At 53.3% G+C, this 17,785-nt stretch overlaps 1 protein-coding gene across 1 annotated transcript; it reads right to left on the bottom strand.

Annotated features, from left to right (window-relative positions):
- Nucleotides 1-11,838: 11,838 nt before the first annotated feature.
- On the bottom strand, nt 11,839-14,628 carry PPY (pancreatic polypeptide). Its single transcript, XM_072940059.1, has 4 exons — nt 14,579-14,628; nt 12,408-12,598; nt 12,108-12,179; nt 11,839-11,967 (listed from the first exon to the last, which is right to left on the bottom strand). The coding sequence occupies exons 2-4, from the start codon at nt 12,596-12,598 to the stop codon at nt 11,943-11,945; spliced, it is 288 nt and encodes a 95-aa protein (XP_072796160.1). The 5' UTR covers nt 14,579-14,628; the 3' UTR covers nt 11,839-11,942.
- Between the last annotated feature and the right edge of the window lie 3,157 nt (nt 14,629-17,785).

The following is a 17,785-nucleotide window of genomic DNA, read 5'->3' as shown; positions in this document are numbered from 1 at the left end:
AGGGGAGAACACACATAAAAATGCTTTGTGAACCATGGCAGGAGATGCCAGGTCGCTATGTCCCCTTCCTGTGAAAGTGGGGAGGCCCCAGTCCCTGATCCATTCTCTGCCCCTTCCTGCTATCCCATAATAGCTCTTCTCCCCCAGCCCTGCTTGGTGCCAACTGCTCAGCTCCAAGCCTCCCCCCAGGCTCCTCTCCTGCCCTCTGCATTGGGGTTACTCACCCTGGGCCCCTCTTCCCTCTGAGGTGCCTAGGGACAGAATGGGGGGTCCTCCTGCCCATCCCCAGGGCCTCTAGCAGCCCACCCTAAGGGGCTTGTGTGGGGAGCAGGTGGGGCCCAGGGAGGGAGAGATGTCCAAGCCATCTCTGGTTCGCTCCCACCACCACTGCCCTTTTCCAGGCCAGAGACACTGGGGGAGGGGCTGCCCTCCCACCCCCATCTGTACAAAGTGTGGGAAGGCTCACCAGCACCCAAAGCAGACTGGGAGTGTGCGGGTCCCAGGCAGCAGGCCTCGGGGTCTGTATTGGAGGTGCGGGGAGATGGGAGCATGGTCAGTGCTTACAGTGGGAGGATCGCGGGTGTCCCTCTTCTGGCCATCCCGGTCTCCCCACCAAAATCCAGCACCAGAGTGGGCAGAAGGAAGTGTCCAAGTGGCAGTGTTCCCCAAGTTGCTCCAACAAGCAGGGCCCTAAGTGTGCCTGAGGTGTGTGCAGGGATGTTTGTGGGTATGCATGAGTGTGTTCGTGATGCGTCTGTGTGTCTGTGTGCACATACGGGGGTAGCGGGATGCTGTGTCTATGCACATCACATCCGCACATACGGCCTGGACGGGCCTCTGTGTGTGTATGTGTTCTCCTGTGTGTGATGCTGGCTCCTGCCAGCATGGCAACAACTGACTCCTGCTTCCCCCACTGCAGTTACCGAAAATGACCCATTCTGGGTAAGAGTTAAAACCCAAAACAACTTTGTCCAGTGCTAAGTTCTCCCTCTTCAGTCCACTGCAGAATCTGTGAGCAGCCAGACCCGAGACCCCAGAGCAGTAAGTACCCGGCCTCAGGGTTCCAGGAGGGAGGTCCATCATGGAAGGTGAAATGAATCAGTGTAGTGGGTGGGGACAGGAGATGGAGAAAGAGTACTTCTGAGCACCTGAAAGTCTTTCTGAGCCCCTCCCTGCCTTGCCAGTATTAACCATCTCCTCTCCTGCCCACCACACACCGTCCTTCCTAGCATCTGCCGTCTCCCTCTCTTACTCACTGGGATCTTCATTCTTCTGAGGAGGGCTTAACCAGAGTGACTCAGCACCACCACGCCCCCATCCCTGAGTCCCTGCTATCACAAAGTCCATTGCCGTAATTCAAAGTCCCAAGTGGATTTTCTCCAAAGACTGTGACCTTGAGGCCTGAACTTCTCTTTGGAACTTCTCTTCTCCCCTATTTGGAATCTTCAACCCAAGGGTGTTCTTGGGACGTGAGCACTGATCAGCCAGCTGCACAGCCTGATTTGGCCTGAGTTCCTCTTGTAGTGGCCTCCCTGTTTCAACTCCCATCCTCTCCTTTCTTCTAACTTACTGGCACCGGCTCCTGGAGGGCTCCCCGTTCTCCCACTCATGCTTCCTTTCCTGCTCCCCACAGACCTAAATCCAATCCACCTGCTTCTGACCTCCTGGCCCTCTCAAGACCTTCCTTTTCTTGATTCCTTCTGCCTCCAGCCCTGCCCTAAGCCTGACTCATGGGAATGGCCCAGAGAATCTAATAGTGAAGTAGAATTTCAAAAAGACCCTTGTGGTCATGGTATATAGCTCCACGACAGGGATGTGCCAAAGGTTCCCTGGGACACTGTGGCTCACCCCCAGACCCAAAGCCCCCTGGTGTTCCAGCCAATGCTCTTCCCAGGTCCCCACGCTCAGTCACGACTGATGTGCAAAGCCTGCTTCCTCTGAGCTGTCATGGGCCCCTAGTGCCTGCCCCAGAGTCCTCCCCTCACCGCACAAATGTGCCCCAGCCTCCCATTCCCTCTGCCGGGCAGGCCCTATTCCATTCTTCCTGGGAGCAGCGGGGGAGATTGGGTCTCTTAGCGAGAAACGAGGGAGATCTTTTTTTTCCACTGAGTCTGGGGCATTGGCCTAGTCACGCTTCACCCACTGGTTAGATTTGCATTCTTTGATTTTCAGAAAGCTTATTCATAATTCAAAATTTTATCCTGCAGTTATGGGCCGAGCAGAGCCATCCTTCATAAGCTTGCTGCCAGGCACACACAGTTCCACTTCTTTGATCCTCACAAAAACTTGTTGAGGTGGGAAATACTACCACCCCATGTTACAGGAGATGATACTGAGCACCGAGAGATTAAGCAATTTGCCCAAAGGCATTACGCTGCTTAAGTGCTAGAGCTGGGAATTGACCCCAGGTCGTCTGGCTCAGGCTCCACTGTACAGGCCGAATCTCACTTTGTAGCTACTATTATTAGCTTAATTTTATAAATGAAGAGGAGTTCCATGACTCGTCCAGGATCACCCAGCAAGCAGGTGGCAGAGCCAGGCTTGGCAGGTTTGGTTAGGAAAGAGATTTGCTTAGTTGTCCATTAATTATTTTTCAATTTACAAAAATATGATAACTCACAAAAATAGATGAACTTAAATAACACTTCAATTCAACTTAGTTTAAGGCTATGCATATAACCATCAGCCTTCAAAAGAAATAGATACCTAGAAACCTTTGGTAATCTTTCTTGCTAATCCTTAGCTGTTATCCATCACAGCTTACTCTGATCTTGAATTTATCCAGACTTGATGAAAACACTTTTACTAATGCTCCCTAAATCTTTTATTAACTTGGCATCAGATACTGGACTTAAGAACAGCTTAGCAGCTCTCGAGAGCACCTGGGAGGAACACCGTAATGCAAGAACCTTCTGGCTTCCAGAGACTCCCTTCCTCCTCCTGGACAGAAAACTCAGTCATCTGGCCTCAGTTTTCTCATCTGTAAAATGGGAGGTTGGGTCACAGGGGTTAGTTAGCTAAATTCCCTTCAAATTCCATCAGTGTATGTATCTAAGCAGACAACTTTCCACTCTGCTCATAAAGGAGATAAACTTTTCCAAAAAGAACCTGAAAAGAAAATACACATATATATGGATATGGATAACTGAATCAATTTGCCGTACACCTGAAACTAACATTGTAAATCAACTACACTTTAATAAAAAAAATTTTTTTTTAGTCTTTCCAACAGGGATTTCCAAGAGGTAGCCTCTTGGTAAATATTTCTTGGAATATTAATTATTCCACTAAATAAATACCTATTCCCACTACTGTGAAGTTCTCTGAAGACGGTGAATATACCTTACTGACCGCTGTAACTCCGGCACCTGGAGCAGTGCCTGCCATCAACTGGGTACTCCGTTCACGGCACAGGCTCTTGGGGTGGAGCCACACAGCGGGAGTTTAGAGAGCTCCAGCACGCAGCCAAGGCCCGGGAATAGGTGTGGGGAAGGGATCCTCAGCAGGAGACGTAGCCAGAGCCCTGGAGTGTTAGACTAGGGCTGGGACATGGACAAGTGAGGACTGCCAGGCAACTGGATGCAGAGGTGACTCCCAAGGCATCTTTCCTGAGGAGGTAGCTGTGGACATGGGATGCACTCAGGGCAGCAGAAAGAGCTGAGGGAACCCATAGGAGAAGACAAAGAATGTGCCCCTAGACCCAAGGGAGGAGTTCTTATCAGAGAGAGCTGATGGCCCCATCTGTGTTCCCCAGCCCCTACCCTGTGAAGGGGGCTTCCGTTTGCTATGTAAGGATATGGAAGCCCGGAGAGGTCCATGACTGGTCCCTGACCATACCCAGCTGGAGGCTCTGGGGTCTCTGGTCCTCGCTGTCCCTGGCACAACATCTGAGAGCAGGGGCAGAGCTGATGTCATCAAGAAGAGTCTGCTCTGTCCCCTTACTCAGGGGAGACCACCCTCTTCCTACAAAGGCACATGCAAAAATCTCTGATCAACATCTGCCAAGATGCAAGCTGTTTCTTTATGTGAATGTGAAGTATATATAATATGCAATGATTCATCAGACATTTTCATCGTCAGTGCCAAATCCCTTCCTGCTTCTCCTGGGTCTGATGTGAGGCTAACATCCCTCTCAGAGGCACCCTCATTTGGAGGGAGAAGCGGGGCTGGGAAAAGGGCACATTAGGTATTTGTTAATTTGTGATATCATGGCATAAGATGAAAATGGAGCTGTCCTCCCTTCCAGCCAAAAGGCTTAGCCAGACCACGTTGAGGCCAGAGGCCTAAGAGTGAGTGCAGGACAAAGGGAGATGGGTAGGTACGTCAAGAAGACTGACCTACTGGGTCGCAGGCATGGAACCAACCCCTCCAGCCTCCCACGGGTTAGCCCAGTACCCACATCATCAAAGAGATTCCTTGGAGCAAAAGGTTTGAGTCTGAGGCCCTCAGACCCATGAGCTGTGAGGAGAGACCAAGGCCTGTCTCCTTTGGGAGGAGTCTTGGTCTTGGAGGGTATTGGATGCTCCAGCCAAGCACAGGCAGGAAGAACCAGGCTCAAGAACTGACTCCCCACTTTCTCTCTGAGGCTCCCTGATCCCTCCCCAGGTGGCTTTGGTCCCAGCTTGGAGGTGACCTCCCCTTCCTCCCCCCATCCTCCTCTGACTGGGTAAGGATATGAAATCCACATCCTGATTTTTTAATATTCTGTAACTCAGGCAAGATATTTATTTAATACGTGTTCACTCAAGTAACCCCAGACATCTGTTCTCTCCCAGGCCCTGGGCAGTGTCCATGGGACAGGGAGTAAGGCTCTGTTCCCTCTGTTCAGTCTGGTACAGGAGCCGGAACAGATGCGGGCACCTGCAAATAAAATGCCGTCACAGCCACCTGAGCAGAACAAGAATGCCAGGAGCCCAGGGCAGGGCAGGGAGGGGACCAGGAAGGGCTCACAGAAAAGGAATTGCCATAATTGGGCCCCGGAGGGATTTGCTTGGCAGAGGAGTAGAAGCAGCTCCTTCCACAGAAGGAGCAGCACAAGCAGAGGTGGGGACACGTGAAGGTACAAGGCTATTCAGGAGGCCCCTGGAGTCGAAGATGGTGGTGGGTCAGACAGGTAGCCTGAGGCAGGAACAGCAGGAGATGTGGACTGAAGCACAAACAACCGAGTAGGGAAAAGATAAACAAACTGTGATATGCCTCATAAAGGGACAGTACTTCTCAGCAGGCAAAGAGAACAAATGGCCGACATGCCTAACAAAACAGAGAAACATCCAAAACAGCACACTGAATGAAGGAAGCCAGACACAGGAAGAACCCACTGTTTGATGCCATTTGTATGAAATTCTAAAATAGGCAAAACTAACCGATGGAGATGAGACCAGCAGTGACTTTGACGTTGAGTTTCTCACCCCTTCCCCTGAGGGAGAAATGTGGATGGGGGAAAGAGTGCAACAGGGAGTGGAGGGGCCCACAGATTAATCACTTATTTGTGCCAGGAGCTGTCCAAGGGCTTCGGCCATATCCTCCGACTCAACCCTCGCAACGGCTCTGTGCTATAGGTGTAAATGAGCTCCATTTCACAGACAAGGATGCAAAGGCTCAGAGGAGATAATATCCCTAATCAAGGTCACACAGCCAGGAAGTAGTGACGTCAGGGTTCCTACCCAGAAGCCCCTGCTCTTCCTACTGTGCCCTTTCTGGGGGCAGAGTGAGCATGAAAAAGCATTAGCCCACATTTCACGACCTGACCCCAAAAAACCAGCAATGTTGAGCATTTTGAGGGGCACTGAGAGGCCACGCAGCCAAAACTCTGTAACCTGAGGCAGCCCGGAACCTGAGTCCATTGTTCAGGCAGCCCAGACCCACCACCCTTCAGAAACCTCCGCAGGTCATCCCTCAGGGGCACCAAAGTGACTAGTCAGGCTGAAAATTTCCAGGATGAGCAGTGAGGCCTGCGATCCTGAAGGCAGAAACCTCAACTTCTCCCCCCTCCCCACAAGCCAGGGGCCTGGAGGCCAGGAGCAGGGGCACTGAGGCCCCACAGCAGCCGTGAGGGGAAAGGAGGTGCCCAGGATCCAGCCCGATGGGAAGGAGCACGGGGTCTTGCAAAATAGCTCCCCTCCCAACCCTGAAAACAGCCTCTGGGAAAAGCACAGCACCCGCCCCAGAGACAGTTCCTCCCTAGGATCTGTAGGCTTGGAGCAAAAAGTTACCCTGCTCCCCAGGGCCTCCGCCTCTGCCACCCACGCCTCTGGGCCCCTGGCAAGGACTGTGCCCCGGTCAGGACGGCTGGCAGCCCATGTGTTTCCACCCCCACCCTCTCCCTGTTCCCAACTCCCAGGTTATGACACAGGGGCAGGAGGAGGCCAAGCTAGGGGTGGAGCCACAGAGGGAAAGGGGCCATGGGTCCCAGGGAATATAAAGGGCCTCGGGGGCACTGGCCAGAGACCCTTTGCCCTGCCTCTCTGTGCCTGCCAAGCACCATGGTAACGTCTGGTGGTCCCTGTCAGCTGTGTTCTCCAGGAGCCTGGGATGGAGGCTGGCACCGAGGGCCCCTACTCATGCCATTAAGGGCATACAGAAGTGAGGCCAGGGCAGCCCCCGCTGCCAGTCTGATGCCAGCGTTTCCTGTCCCTTCTCTTGGGGGTGGGGATGAGGGGAGTTCCTGGTCAAGAGAGGGCTGAGGGTCTCAGGGGCTCCGCTGGTGTGTAGCATGTGTATGGGCATCATAGTGTGAATCACTGTGTGTGCCTCTGTGTGGCCGCCACAAAATCCTCCGTGCGCGGCTGGGTGTGCGGATGGAAATCTTGGGGCTGGCCGGCGTTCCTGTATGCAACTGTGTTAGTCATTCAGTTCACAGGTACTACTGACCACCTACTAAGAGTCAGGCAATGTTCTAGGTGCTTGTGATACATCAGCGAACAAAATAGGCAAATAGCCCAGCTGTAACGGTGTTTACATTGGTGGAGGTGGGATTGGGGTTACTGCTGGGGATGAAGACAGTTAAAAAATAAGCACAGAATGTAGTAAGTTAGAAGGTGCAATGGGGGAAACGTAGAACAAGGTGAAGGGCTGGGGAAACTAACACAACATCATAAATCAACTATACTTCAATTAAAGAAAAAAAAAGATGAAGGGATGGGTTGCAATTTTAAATACGGATGTCAGAGTAGGGCCCATTTAGAAGGGGAATTTTGAGCTGATGCCTGAAGGAGGCGAGTTAGTTGGCCGTGAGGAAGTCTTCCAGGCAGAGTGAATGGCATGCCGGCATGTTGGGGCATTTCAGAGCAACAGCAAGGGTGGAGTGGGGTGAGGAAGGAGTTGCAGAAGTCACTGAGGTCAGGGAGTCAATCAAAGTCCCTATGACTGATGCAGGAAAAACAGATGTGGGGTGTGAGAAGGGCTATGTCCCAGGTTTCGGCTGAGCCCCTGGGACGTGCCCCGCCAAGTGTGGGTCCTTGGCTTCATGCAGGAAAGAATTCAAGAGTGAGCCACAGTTGAGTAAAGGTAGATTTATTCAGAGAGATACATTGAAAGGCAAAAGAAAGGCCATGAGGTGTGGGAGTTGGGTACTCAGATTAAAAGTAGGTACACACCCCATAGACAGAGTGTGGTTAACAGAGTTGGGGAGAGAGGACATGAGGGGCAGTGTTGTCCATTTTTATGGGCTTTGGTAGCTTCATATGCAAGTGGAAGGACCAGTTTAACTAGCCTGGGGGAGGGACTGGGATTCCCAGGAAGTTGGCCATTTCCCACTCTTTGACCTTTTGTGGCTAACCGTGGGACTGTTATGGCACCTGTAGGCATGTGCATGTTACTCACCATGTTAACATACACTATATGCATGTAATGAAGCTCAAGGTCTACTAGAAGTTAAATCTCTCAGCATCTTGAAACTCAAGGCCTTCTGAGGGTTGAATCTTTCACCATTTTGATGTTAATTGCTGTAGCATTCCTTGAATGGCTGTGCCCTGCCCCCTTCCTGTCTCATGAAGGCCTCCTGTGTCCATCTCAGGCCGTGCCTGGCTCATCGCTAGGGTCCCTGTTTACCCCATACTTTGTGCGCATCACTGCACATCCAGGTGTGCACCATTCAGCTCCAGCACATGGAAGTCCCTTATGGCGCCCATGTACCTGTGTTTGTCCCAGAGTCTGAGTTTTCCTGGGTCTGGACGGCCCAGTGCCCCAGCTTGAGCCCGACCCTACGCTCTGCCACGTGTTGGCGGCCTGGACGTCAAGTGACCGCCGGCTCCTCTGTCCGCCCCGCCCCTTCCAGACAGCGGCTCTGCGCTGCGCCTGCGCTCTGGCCCTGATGTGCCTGGTGCTGCTGCTGCGCCCCGATGGGACGCTGGGGGAGGAGCTGGAACTGCAGCCTCACCCCAGCCCCTATTGGCTACCCAGCTTCGGCCAGTTCAACAAGTACATAGAGAAGCTCTTCAATAGCAGGTGGGCGGGTGGAGAGGAAGGGAAGGAGGAAGGGAGGAGTAGGGGTAGGGGAGAAACGGACAACACCTGCCCCTCTGCCCCACCCCACCCCACCCTACTCCCCACGCATCAGAGCCCGGAGCTGGGCCCGCGGGGCTGCCCCCTGACCTCTGCAAAGACGCGTTCCGCAGCCTAAAGCCTAAGAACAACAAGAAATCTAAGGACGAGAAGAACACCAAGAAAACCCCACCCGCGAACGCTACGAAGCCCCGATCAGTGAACGCAACGACACTCCCCCAACGGAACATCACGAACCCTCCACCAAGGAACATCGCTAAACCCTGACCACTAGCCTCCTCACAGGGCCCCAGGTAGGAGAGCCCGGGCTCGGCTGGCATTCAGGGCCCTCACTCGGAACTGGGGGCAGGTTGGCGGGAGCGAAAGGAAGCCCTGTGGTGGGGGTGGGGGGCGGGGAATCCAGGACCCCGGGGGCTTCCTTCTCCAGGCTGGACTTTGACTTCCAGATGCCCAACACAAATCTCCCCACCCATGGACCCCCTTTACATTCTGAGAGGGACCCTGACTCCTGCCTCCCCCACCTCCCGCCCCCAGTGACAACAGTAAAGAGAAACGGAATCTCTTTTGCTTCCTTGACTTCTGTGGGCCCTGAGCAGGAAGGTACCCGCCCTTCCAGGGGAAAGGGGGACCCTGGAGCTCCTACTGGAGGGGCAGGAGATCTCAGCTGCAGGATCTGCCCTGCCTCCTCCCTGCAACCCATCCACCTGCCCCACCTCAGGCACTTACCCACCAGGGATTGGCAGCAGGGGGTGCCTCACAAAGAAGGAGAGCAGAAGTGAGAGAAGCAGGTCCCAGAAACCTCAAAGGAGGGCTTCTGCCAGCACCCACCCCCCACCCTGAGTTTCTACCCCGAGTTTCTACACCAAGCAGGGCAGCTTTGATGCCAGCCTGGGATGTCAGTATTGGCACTTGAACAAGCAGCAGTGCCTCCCCCACCCAGGGCAGAGCATAAGGCCCTGCCTGTGCCTCTTCTCATCCCCTCTGGCTGTGAGCAGAGCAAGGGAGGGACAGGAGCCCAGCCAGGGCCTGTCCCTGAGAAGCTGGGTTTGAGAGTGGCACTCTCCTCTGGGCAGGGGCAGAGGCCTCGTCCTGATCCAGCTCTCACACACAGGTATGTCCTGGGCAGAGTCCCATTTCCTGCCCCTGGGAAGTATCTACACCTCTCCCTACTCAAACCCATCCCCTTAGTGGCCAGAGAAAATTTGGAACTTCAGTCTCCATAATCCCAACTCAAACTGTTCTCCTGTTGAAACCAGCCACCCTCCCAGATACCCCCTTGGATTTAAGAATCAGCCTGAGCCATGCATTTGCCCAGTGGCTGCATCCTCTCCAGCTCTTTGCCTTTTGGGGCCTAGTTCCACTTTCAGGTCGTTTGCACACACCAGACGCAGCCAGGACTTGAGGGGAGCCATGATGGTGGTGTGCTTGCCATGGGGTCAGTGTGAAGTGCTAAGCCAGGGAAAGTAGACCTCCTCATCCACCAAACCCACGAGCCCCATCTCTTCAGGCAGAGCGTGCTGGGGAGGAAGGAGAAGCATTCCAGGAACCAGAAAGGTTCTGATTCTCTCACTTCTCCCCCCGACCCCCACCATGACTGTCACTTATCCACCGGTGCTCCTAGTCCCAGGAGAAGAGGAGAAAGTCAAGGTCAGTCCTTCCCAGTCGTACACAGACACACCGCCCCATCCCCATCTATTCAGGAGGCCTGAAAATGGCAACGGCAGGCAGAGGCCATGGGGACCCCTCCTTAGTGCAGGTTGCATCGGGCGGGATCCGGGCCCTCACCCTCCCAGAGCTGGAGCGTGCCATCTGCAGACTGGACTCCTAGAGGTGGCCAGAACCCTCAGCTCCTCCAGCTTCCTCCCTGGAAGGCTGAATCCCTCCTGCGGCCTCCCCTCCTGCAACTGCTTGAATAGCTCCTCTGCCCAGGACTTCACTACCTCTCAGGGCAAGATTTTCTGAGCATTAGTCTAATTAATTTAAGCTAGATAATTATGTTTCAGATACCATAGCAGTACTCATAGAATTTGCAGATTATGCCACCAGCTTATTTGATTCCAATAAAATGTCTTCTCTGACAAAAACAAAATAAACAACCAAAAAAAAAATACTTTCCAGTTTTCAGGTTCTTCAAAGATTCTGCCTTATAATCAAGGAGAGCCTGCCTTCTGGAGACCCCTCCTGGAGCCACACCGAGTTAACTAGAACCCTCTTCCATAAGGTGGAGCTGCATATATTTGAAGAACAGTTATCTCTCTGCACAACCTTCCAGCATGCTTCATGGAAACAGCTGGGTGGCTGGGGGCTGCATTGCAAATCTGTTCCTCAAAAGCTCCCGTTTACCGACCATTTACCTGGCTCAAGGACCATGCTAAATGTGTCACATGCATTATTTCATGTCCTGCTCACTTCAACCCTACTATTCTTCCCATTTTACAAATAAGGAACCTGAGGCTCAGAGAGGTTATGTCCCCACCCAAAAGCACACAGACGGAACATGGCAGATCCCGATTCAAGCCCAGGTTCGCCTGACTCTAAAGCCGAGGCTCTATCTCTGTATTGGATTCCCATCTGCCTCCAGACCTTGGACAAGCTGCTAGATCTCTCTGAGCCTTGACTTCCTCCTCTATAGAGTGAGGATAACAGTATCTCCCACTCACAGGGTTGTTGAGAGGGCTAAATGCCTCTGGCACACAGTAGGCTCCTTTTCCTAACAATCTCACAAGACACCATCTCCAGACCCATCCCCATCACTGTCCCCCGCCTCTGGCCGTGCTTCTGCTGGGTGCTGTGCCCCATGAGGACCTGTGTTCCAACTCGACATGCACACCTGACACACCTCCAACTGCCCAGAGGAAGGCAGCTCTGATGCCACCGATGCAGCCGGTGACTGTCTCAACCCCATTCATTCCTCTGGGCTCGGTCGTTACCCTTCTTCCCCATGCCAAGGACACTTTAGTATAAATTAGTACTTCACCTACCGCCTAGGCTGTAGGAAGGCATTGGTGGTTGGGGAGGTTGTGCTTGGGGACAGAGCTGCCATCAGGCTGAGGTACTGAAATGGGACAATTCAAGCTTCACGGACTTGCTGAATGACCTTGGGGGAGTCCCTGCCTCCCCCTGTACCACAACTTGCCCCTCTGGGAAGTGGAGAGGATGAGCTAAATGGCTCTGATGACCCTACAGACGTTCTGGATCATTAATAACACCCCTCTTCCCCTTCTCCTCCTCCCAGCCCTGCCCCTTTCTCTCCTGTGCATTTGGCTTGCTCCTGCCCCAACCAGGGTCCACAGAGACACACAGAGAGAGTGAGGCTGTGACTTTGATTTGCTTTATTTAGCCTGTGTGAGAGCAGGGAGCAAGCTGTGGCCAGAGCCAAGGGTGTGAACGGGAGAGAGGGGCCAGCACTGCCCTTGGAGTCAGAGGAGCAGGAGGTGGCCTCACGAGTCCACTGGGCTGAGCTCCCTGTAAAGAGACGGCAGAACATGGGGTGTGAGTAGGTAATCCTCATGCCCTTAGTCTAGCCCTGGGCCCCTGTTCTCCCCTGACCCACCCCCCATTTCTGCCCCAGGCATCTGGGCATCAGAGCAGGGAACCAAACCTACCTGGGGGCCACCGCGTAGGGGGAGCCGCAGTCCAGGAGGCCCAGCGTGCCTTCTTTGTCTCTTTTCCCATACCTGGGAGGGGAGAGGCAGCTGGGGCAAGCACTGTGCCCAGGTGCCAGCTCACCTGCCTTATGCCTACTCTTGGGCACCATATCCCCGGGGGCACAGGAGCCCAGGCAAGGTGAGTTGAGATGCTCTGCTTTCCCAAGAGCACTGAAGGGGCTGGGGCTGGGGCTGTGGCTGGGGTTGCAGCCCAGGGCCCCAGGGGCTGGGACCTCTGTCCCTCTCTCACACACACACCTGGGTCTGGTCAGCATGTTGATGTATCTGCGGAGCTCAGCTGCATACTGGGCCATCTGCTCTGGCGTGGCATCGTCTCCTGGGTAGACCGGCTCGAGCGGGGCCCCCTGGGCACCCAGGGGTGGCTGCAGCAACAGAGCCACACACGTGGACAGGAGCAGCAGGAAGAGGCAGCGGTGTGCGGTGGCCATCTGAAGAGCAAGGAGCAGGGAGATGGAGGCAGAACAGGGCCCACCCGCCAGCCCCTTAGCCCCTCACCCATTTCTCCAAGCCGGGGACAGAGGGGCAGAGCAAAGGGCTACTCGGACCTGACCAGCCCACCTCCTAGAACCTGCCCCTCTCAGGAGCAGCAGGGCAGCCGGAGCTCTACCAGAGCCTTGGCAAAGTAGGAAAGGGGAGCAGAGGAGGTGGGATGGGGGGCAGGAGACAGAGGACTCGTGACATCCAGGACCTGATGGCTCTGAGCCCGTGTCGCCTTGAGCAGAAGGCACAGTCACACCCATGGCTCCCAATCACTCACAAGGTCTCAGCCACTAACATGTTTGTGTTCACAGCCACCACCCCCTGCCCCACACACATTTGTAATCTTCTAGTCAGCAGCCTGCTCTTCCAGGGGAACAGATTTGTCCACATGTAGAGCCAGACCCAAGTAGGCCTCCAGAGGCCCCAGCCCTGCAAAGCATCGACTCCTTTCCCTCATCCCAGCCCCTGGCCCCTAGGAGCCCCCCAGACCCCAGAGCTCAGGGCAGGCCGAGCCCGCTTACCTGGAGTCCTGAGTGAGCGGGCGCTGGACCAAACGAGTGTGTGCTTCAGGCCGAATGGATACCCCTGCCCTTGGCCGTGCCCCTTTATAGTCCTCAACCCCCCCAGAGTCCCCGCCTCCTGTCGGCCTCTCTCACATCCCAGCCCTCACCCCCTCCCACCATCTCCTTGGTGCCCGCAACGCCAGCACTAGGGCCAGTGACAGGAGGGGGACCGAGCAGTGTTGTGGGTGCCATGCTAGCAGCATCACAGGTAAAAGTAGACCATGATCAGCCTCCTGTAGGCCCCCATCTGCCTTTGGGCACCAGAGCAGGCTTGGTTCAATGATGGGGCTCTGGGACGTCAGGATAACTGGAAGGTTCTGATTGCAGGATGCAAAACAGCCCCTTCTACCTCCCAAGGATTAACCCAGATCATCAGACAGATTCCCTCAGGGCAGAAGATTTAGGCTGTGGCTCTGAGGTTCCAGGGATAAAGGTTGGAGACTTAGGACTTCCTTTCCAATTTGTGGTTAGAACAAGATTGGATGGGGAGATGCCTCAGGCAACCAGGTAATAAGGAAAGAAGTGGGGACCCAAGCAGGAGAAACCCTCTCTCTGGCTGGTGTATAGGATGTGGAATGAGAACTGATGTGCCTAGGGTCAGGGGAAACAGAAGGGGGGCTGACAATATCTGGTAGCCCCAATTCCCCAGCGCCGCATTCCAGGGGAGTGATCAAAACCAGCATCATTTGTAAAGCCTTGAATTTTCCAAAGTGCTCCCAGCTCAGCCCCCTCCATGAGTCCCTACAATAAACCATATTACAGATTCAGAAACTAAGGCTCAGAGATATTAAGTTACCAGCCTTAGGTCAGTGGCAGATCCAGGGTTTGAAATAGAGTCCAACTTCAAAATCTGGACTCTCCTTTTCCTAAGCTGGGCTGTCAGAGTATTGCTATAATTTTCCACTTTTTGACTGAGAAAGATGAGGCTCACAGAGGTGAAGATACTTGCCCAAGATCACACAGCTGTCTAGGACTCAAGTTCCGGCTTAGAGTCCCAACCCCGCCAATGCCATCAGCCGCTCCCTACCCTCAGCAGCCTCTGAGTCTCCCCTGCTCAGCGTCCTCTCCCCCAGCTCAGGCCAAGGAGCATGACTGTGTCTGAAATGACTCGCTGAAGCCTGAGTAGGGAGCAGAGGACTCCTCACCCCTGAGGCTCTGCTGTCCCAGATCAAGACACCAAATGAGTGTGCTGGGAGAGGATGTAGTGGGGTGAGGCCTGGAGATGATGCTGCAGGGATCTGAGCTCTGATTTTCCTCAAGATAATGGGGATAAAGAAAGACTCAGTAAACCCCAGTGTTCTGCCTTGCTCCTCTCAGTTCTGATTTCTGGTAAGAAGAATAATGCTTCACCTGACAACAACTTACATTCTGCAAAGCTAATGTGCTGTCTCCGTAAGCCAGGGCCCTACTCTGGGCTTCAGGTTCCCACTTGGTAAAGCAAGGGCGAATTAGCAACTGGTCAGACGCAGGCCTCTGGGGAGGCCACAGAGGCTGCAGTGTGCCACCAGGGGGCGCTAGGCTCCACCTCTAGTGCAAAGGGTCTGGGCTCCCACAGGACTGCAGTGTGTGCAACTTGTTCTGGCCACTACTCGGGTTTGGTCCCGCTCCTGCAGACAGATGGCAGATGTGGGGTTGACTCAAGTGCTGAGGCCATTTATATTTCTTTCCTGTCACAGAGGTGAGCAGCTTTGTCAGTTACTAAGAAATGACAGTTACTCTACAATGTCAGCTGAACCTCCAGCTTTCATTTTTCTCCTTTGCAAACAAGAGAGTCCTCTTCTGGGTCCTCTCAGGGACGCTGTGACAACCGAGGAGAAAGAGGTAGCGGATGTGCTTTCTAAACTGTATGGCCATGTCCAGACTGGGCGATGCTTCTCCCTCACCTTCATATGTTCCCAGGGCTTGCGGGGAGCCCTGCTTAGAGAAGCACCAACGACTTACCTGCAGACTGAGTGAAAACGAAAGTGGCCCTTCTCCCCCAGCCCAACTCCATGCCCTCTGGGACAGGGATGATGGCCATTGTGCAGTGTTGAGGATGGAGTGGAGGCTGCGATGAGACCAAGCAAGGAATGCCCCAGAAACACCTGAGGTCATGGTGAAGATAAGTGGACAGTAGCCAGGGGCATGGGGGTCCCCACATATGGGACAGCAAAGGCAGCGATTTGACCAGCATCATGTCCTCCATACCGCTCCCTACCCCAACCCCACCGAGAGTTCCTCCAAAGCGGCCTGGGCCAACGTATCTGATTCCCACCCTGGGTGGCAGCAGCAGAGGTGGGGAAAGCTAAGGGGTGGCTACCCTCAGATGCCAGGAACCCAGAGGGTCCCCCATTCCCTGGAGAAACCCTTGGGCTGAGGATTCATACACACACACACACACAATCCTTGGGCCCCTGTCCCACCCTTGAGGACCAACTCAGGCCCAATTAAGAGCTCAGGTCACTCATTTGGAATGTGTGCTCTCTCCCCACGTCCCTCTGCCCTGAGGTCTCCATCTGCCCCCAGGGCCCCTGCAGGCTCAGGAGCGCTCTGCATCCTCCCTGCCCACAATGGCTGCTAAAGCAAATCCTATCATTGTCAGCCCACATTGTTTCCTAGAGAGGAAGCCTTCTTTTTTTCTAAGAGAAAGACTAAACCAGATAAACAACAAGTTTATACTTTATAGTAAAGGGAACAATATTCAATATCTTGTAGTAACTTATGGTTAAAAAGAATATGAAAACAAATATATGTGTGTTCCTATATGACTGAAGTATTGTGCTGTACACCAGGAATTGACACAATATTGTAAACTGACTATACTTCAATAAAATATATATATATATTTTAAAAAGACTAAACCAATCCCTATGCTAAAGTGTTGGGGGAGAGGGATGGATGAATGGGGAGGAAATAAAACTGTAGAGACTGGTAGTAGGAGGAGGGGGTTTGTCCTTTGGGCTGGTTGGAAGGGAGCGGGGCCAGAGCAGTTTTGAGACGTGTTAGACATGAGTGGGAGAATGAAGGAAAATAAGAGGGGTGTTCACAAGCCTGGGCCAGGCTGTGCCAAGCTGCCCGTAGCTTCAGCTCTGCTATGAACTAGCTCTACCATTCATTAGCTGTGTGACCTTTGTCAACGTACACAATCTCTCTTAGCCTGAAAGCGGTAAACTATTATTATTATTTAAGGTGTGAGGATCCCTGTTTAACCAGTGAAGAAATTAATGCTGTGAAAGAGAATGACTAGGCCAGTCACCCAGCCAACTGATGACAGACTCAGGTTCAGGCTACATATATACTCAGCGCAGGCCGGGAAGGTTCTCGGAGGAAACGAGGCTTGAGGTGGCCTTGAGGAATGGGATCCGGGGAGGGATGCTATTTCACAGAAGCAGGGAGGCGGCAATGGGATTGAGCGGTTCGGGTGTACATTAAGGAGATGCCACCAGGGGAGGAAGGGGTGTGTTATGGGGACCCTTGCATTTCTGGAAGAAGAATTTAGATTTTACAGTTAATGGAATCATAACTGGTATAGGGTGAGCTCTCTTGCCTCTGCCCCAACTGTATGGCCTCCTGTAAATCTCTCCCCATCTCTGGGCCTCGAAATTCCCATCTGCTCAATAAAAGACCAAATGATTCCTAGATGATGTTCAGAGGAGATCATGTTTTAGCAGATAATGCTAGCTGCCCCAACATCCACTCTCTCCTCCTTCCATCAGAAAAGAACTTGAGACGGGCCCATGGCCATTCAGCTAAAGATCTCTCCTCATCTGTTCCTGCAGTGAGGCAGGGCCACGTGACTATGTTTTAACCAATGAGATCAGAGTTTAAATGATGTGTGCCATTCTGTTTTCAGAAGTGGATGTGCCCTCCTGTGGTAAATGGTACCAAAGATGACCACGAAAATACCTTCTACCCCCACATGTAGTTCTACAGTGGGGTCTCTGTCCCCTCTTTTTGAATGTGGGTGAACCTGGGACTGCCTGGACCAGTAGGGAATGGTGGAAGATGCTATGTGACTTCTGAGGCCAGGCCATAAAGTACAATTGTTATGAGTTGAATTGTGTTCTCCCCCAACCCCTTCCAATTCATATTTTGAAATCCTAAGCCCCACTAGCTCAGAATGTGACCTTACTTGCAAATAGGGGCATCGCAGATGTAATTAATTAAGATGAGGTACGGGAGTAGGCCCAGTGGACCCCTAATCCAATCCTTATTGTCATTATGAAAAAGGGAACTTTGGACACAGAAGCAGACATGCATAGAGGGAAGACACCCACCTACAAGCCGAAGAGAGAGGCCTGGAACAGACCCTTCCCTCACAGTCCTCAGAAGCAGCCAGACTTGATCTCAGAATTCTAGCTCCCAGAACTGTTGTTAAACCACCCAGTTTGTAGCACTTTGTTACGGCAGCCCTAGCAAACTAATACAGCAATGCAGCCTACTCCTGGTTCTCGTGGAGCATGCACTCTGGGGAGAGCCAGCTGCTAGACAAATCCAGCTACCCCAAGACATCATGCTGGAGAGCCCCATGTAGGTGCTGGGTCAGCGGCCCCAGCTGAGCAACCAGCCAGCAGCGCCCATCAGACATGTGAG

This window comes from Vicugna pacos, chromosome 16 (assembly GCF_048564905.1).
Source record: "Vicugna pacos chromosome 16, VicPac4, whole genome shotgun sequence".
Taxonomy (NCBI): Eukaryota; Metazoa; Chordata; class Mammalia; order Artiodactyla; family Camelidae; genus Vicugna; species Vicugna pacos.
The sequence above is the reverse complement of the archived record's forward strand: the minus strand, read 5'-3'. Positions and strand labels throughout refer to the sequence as shown.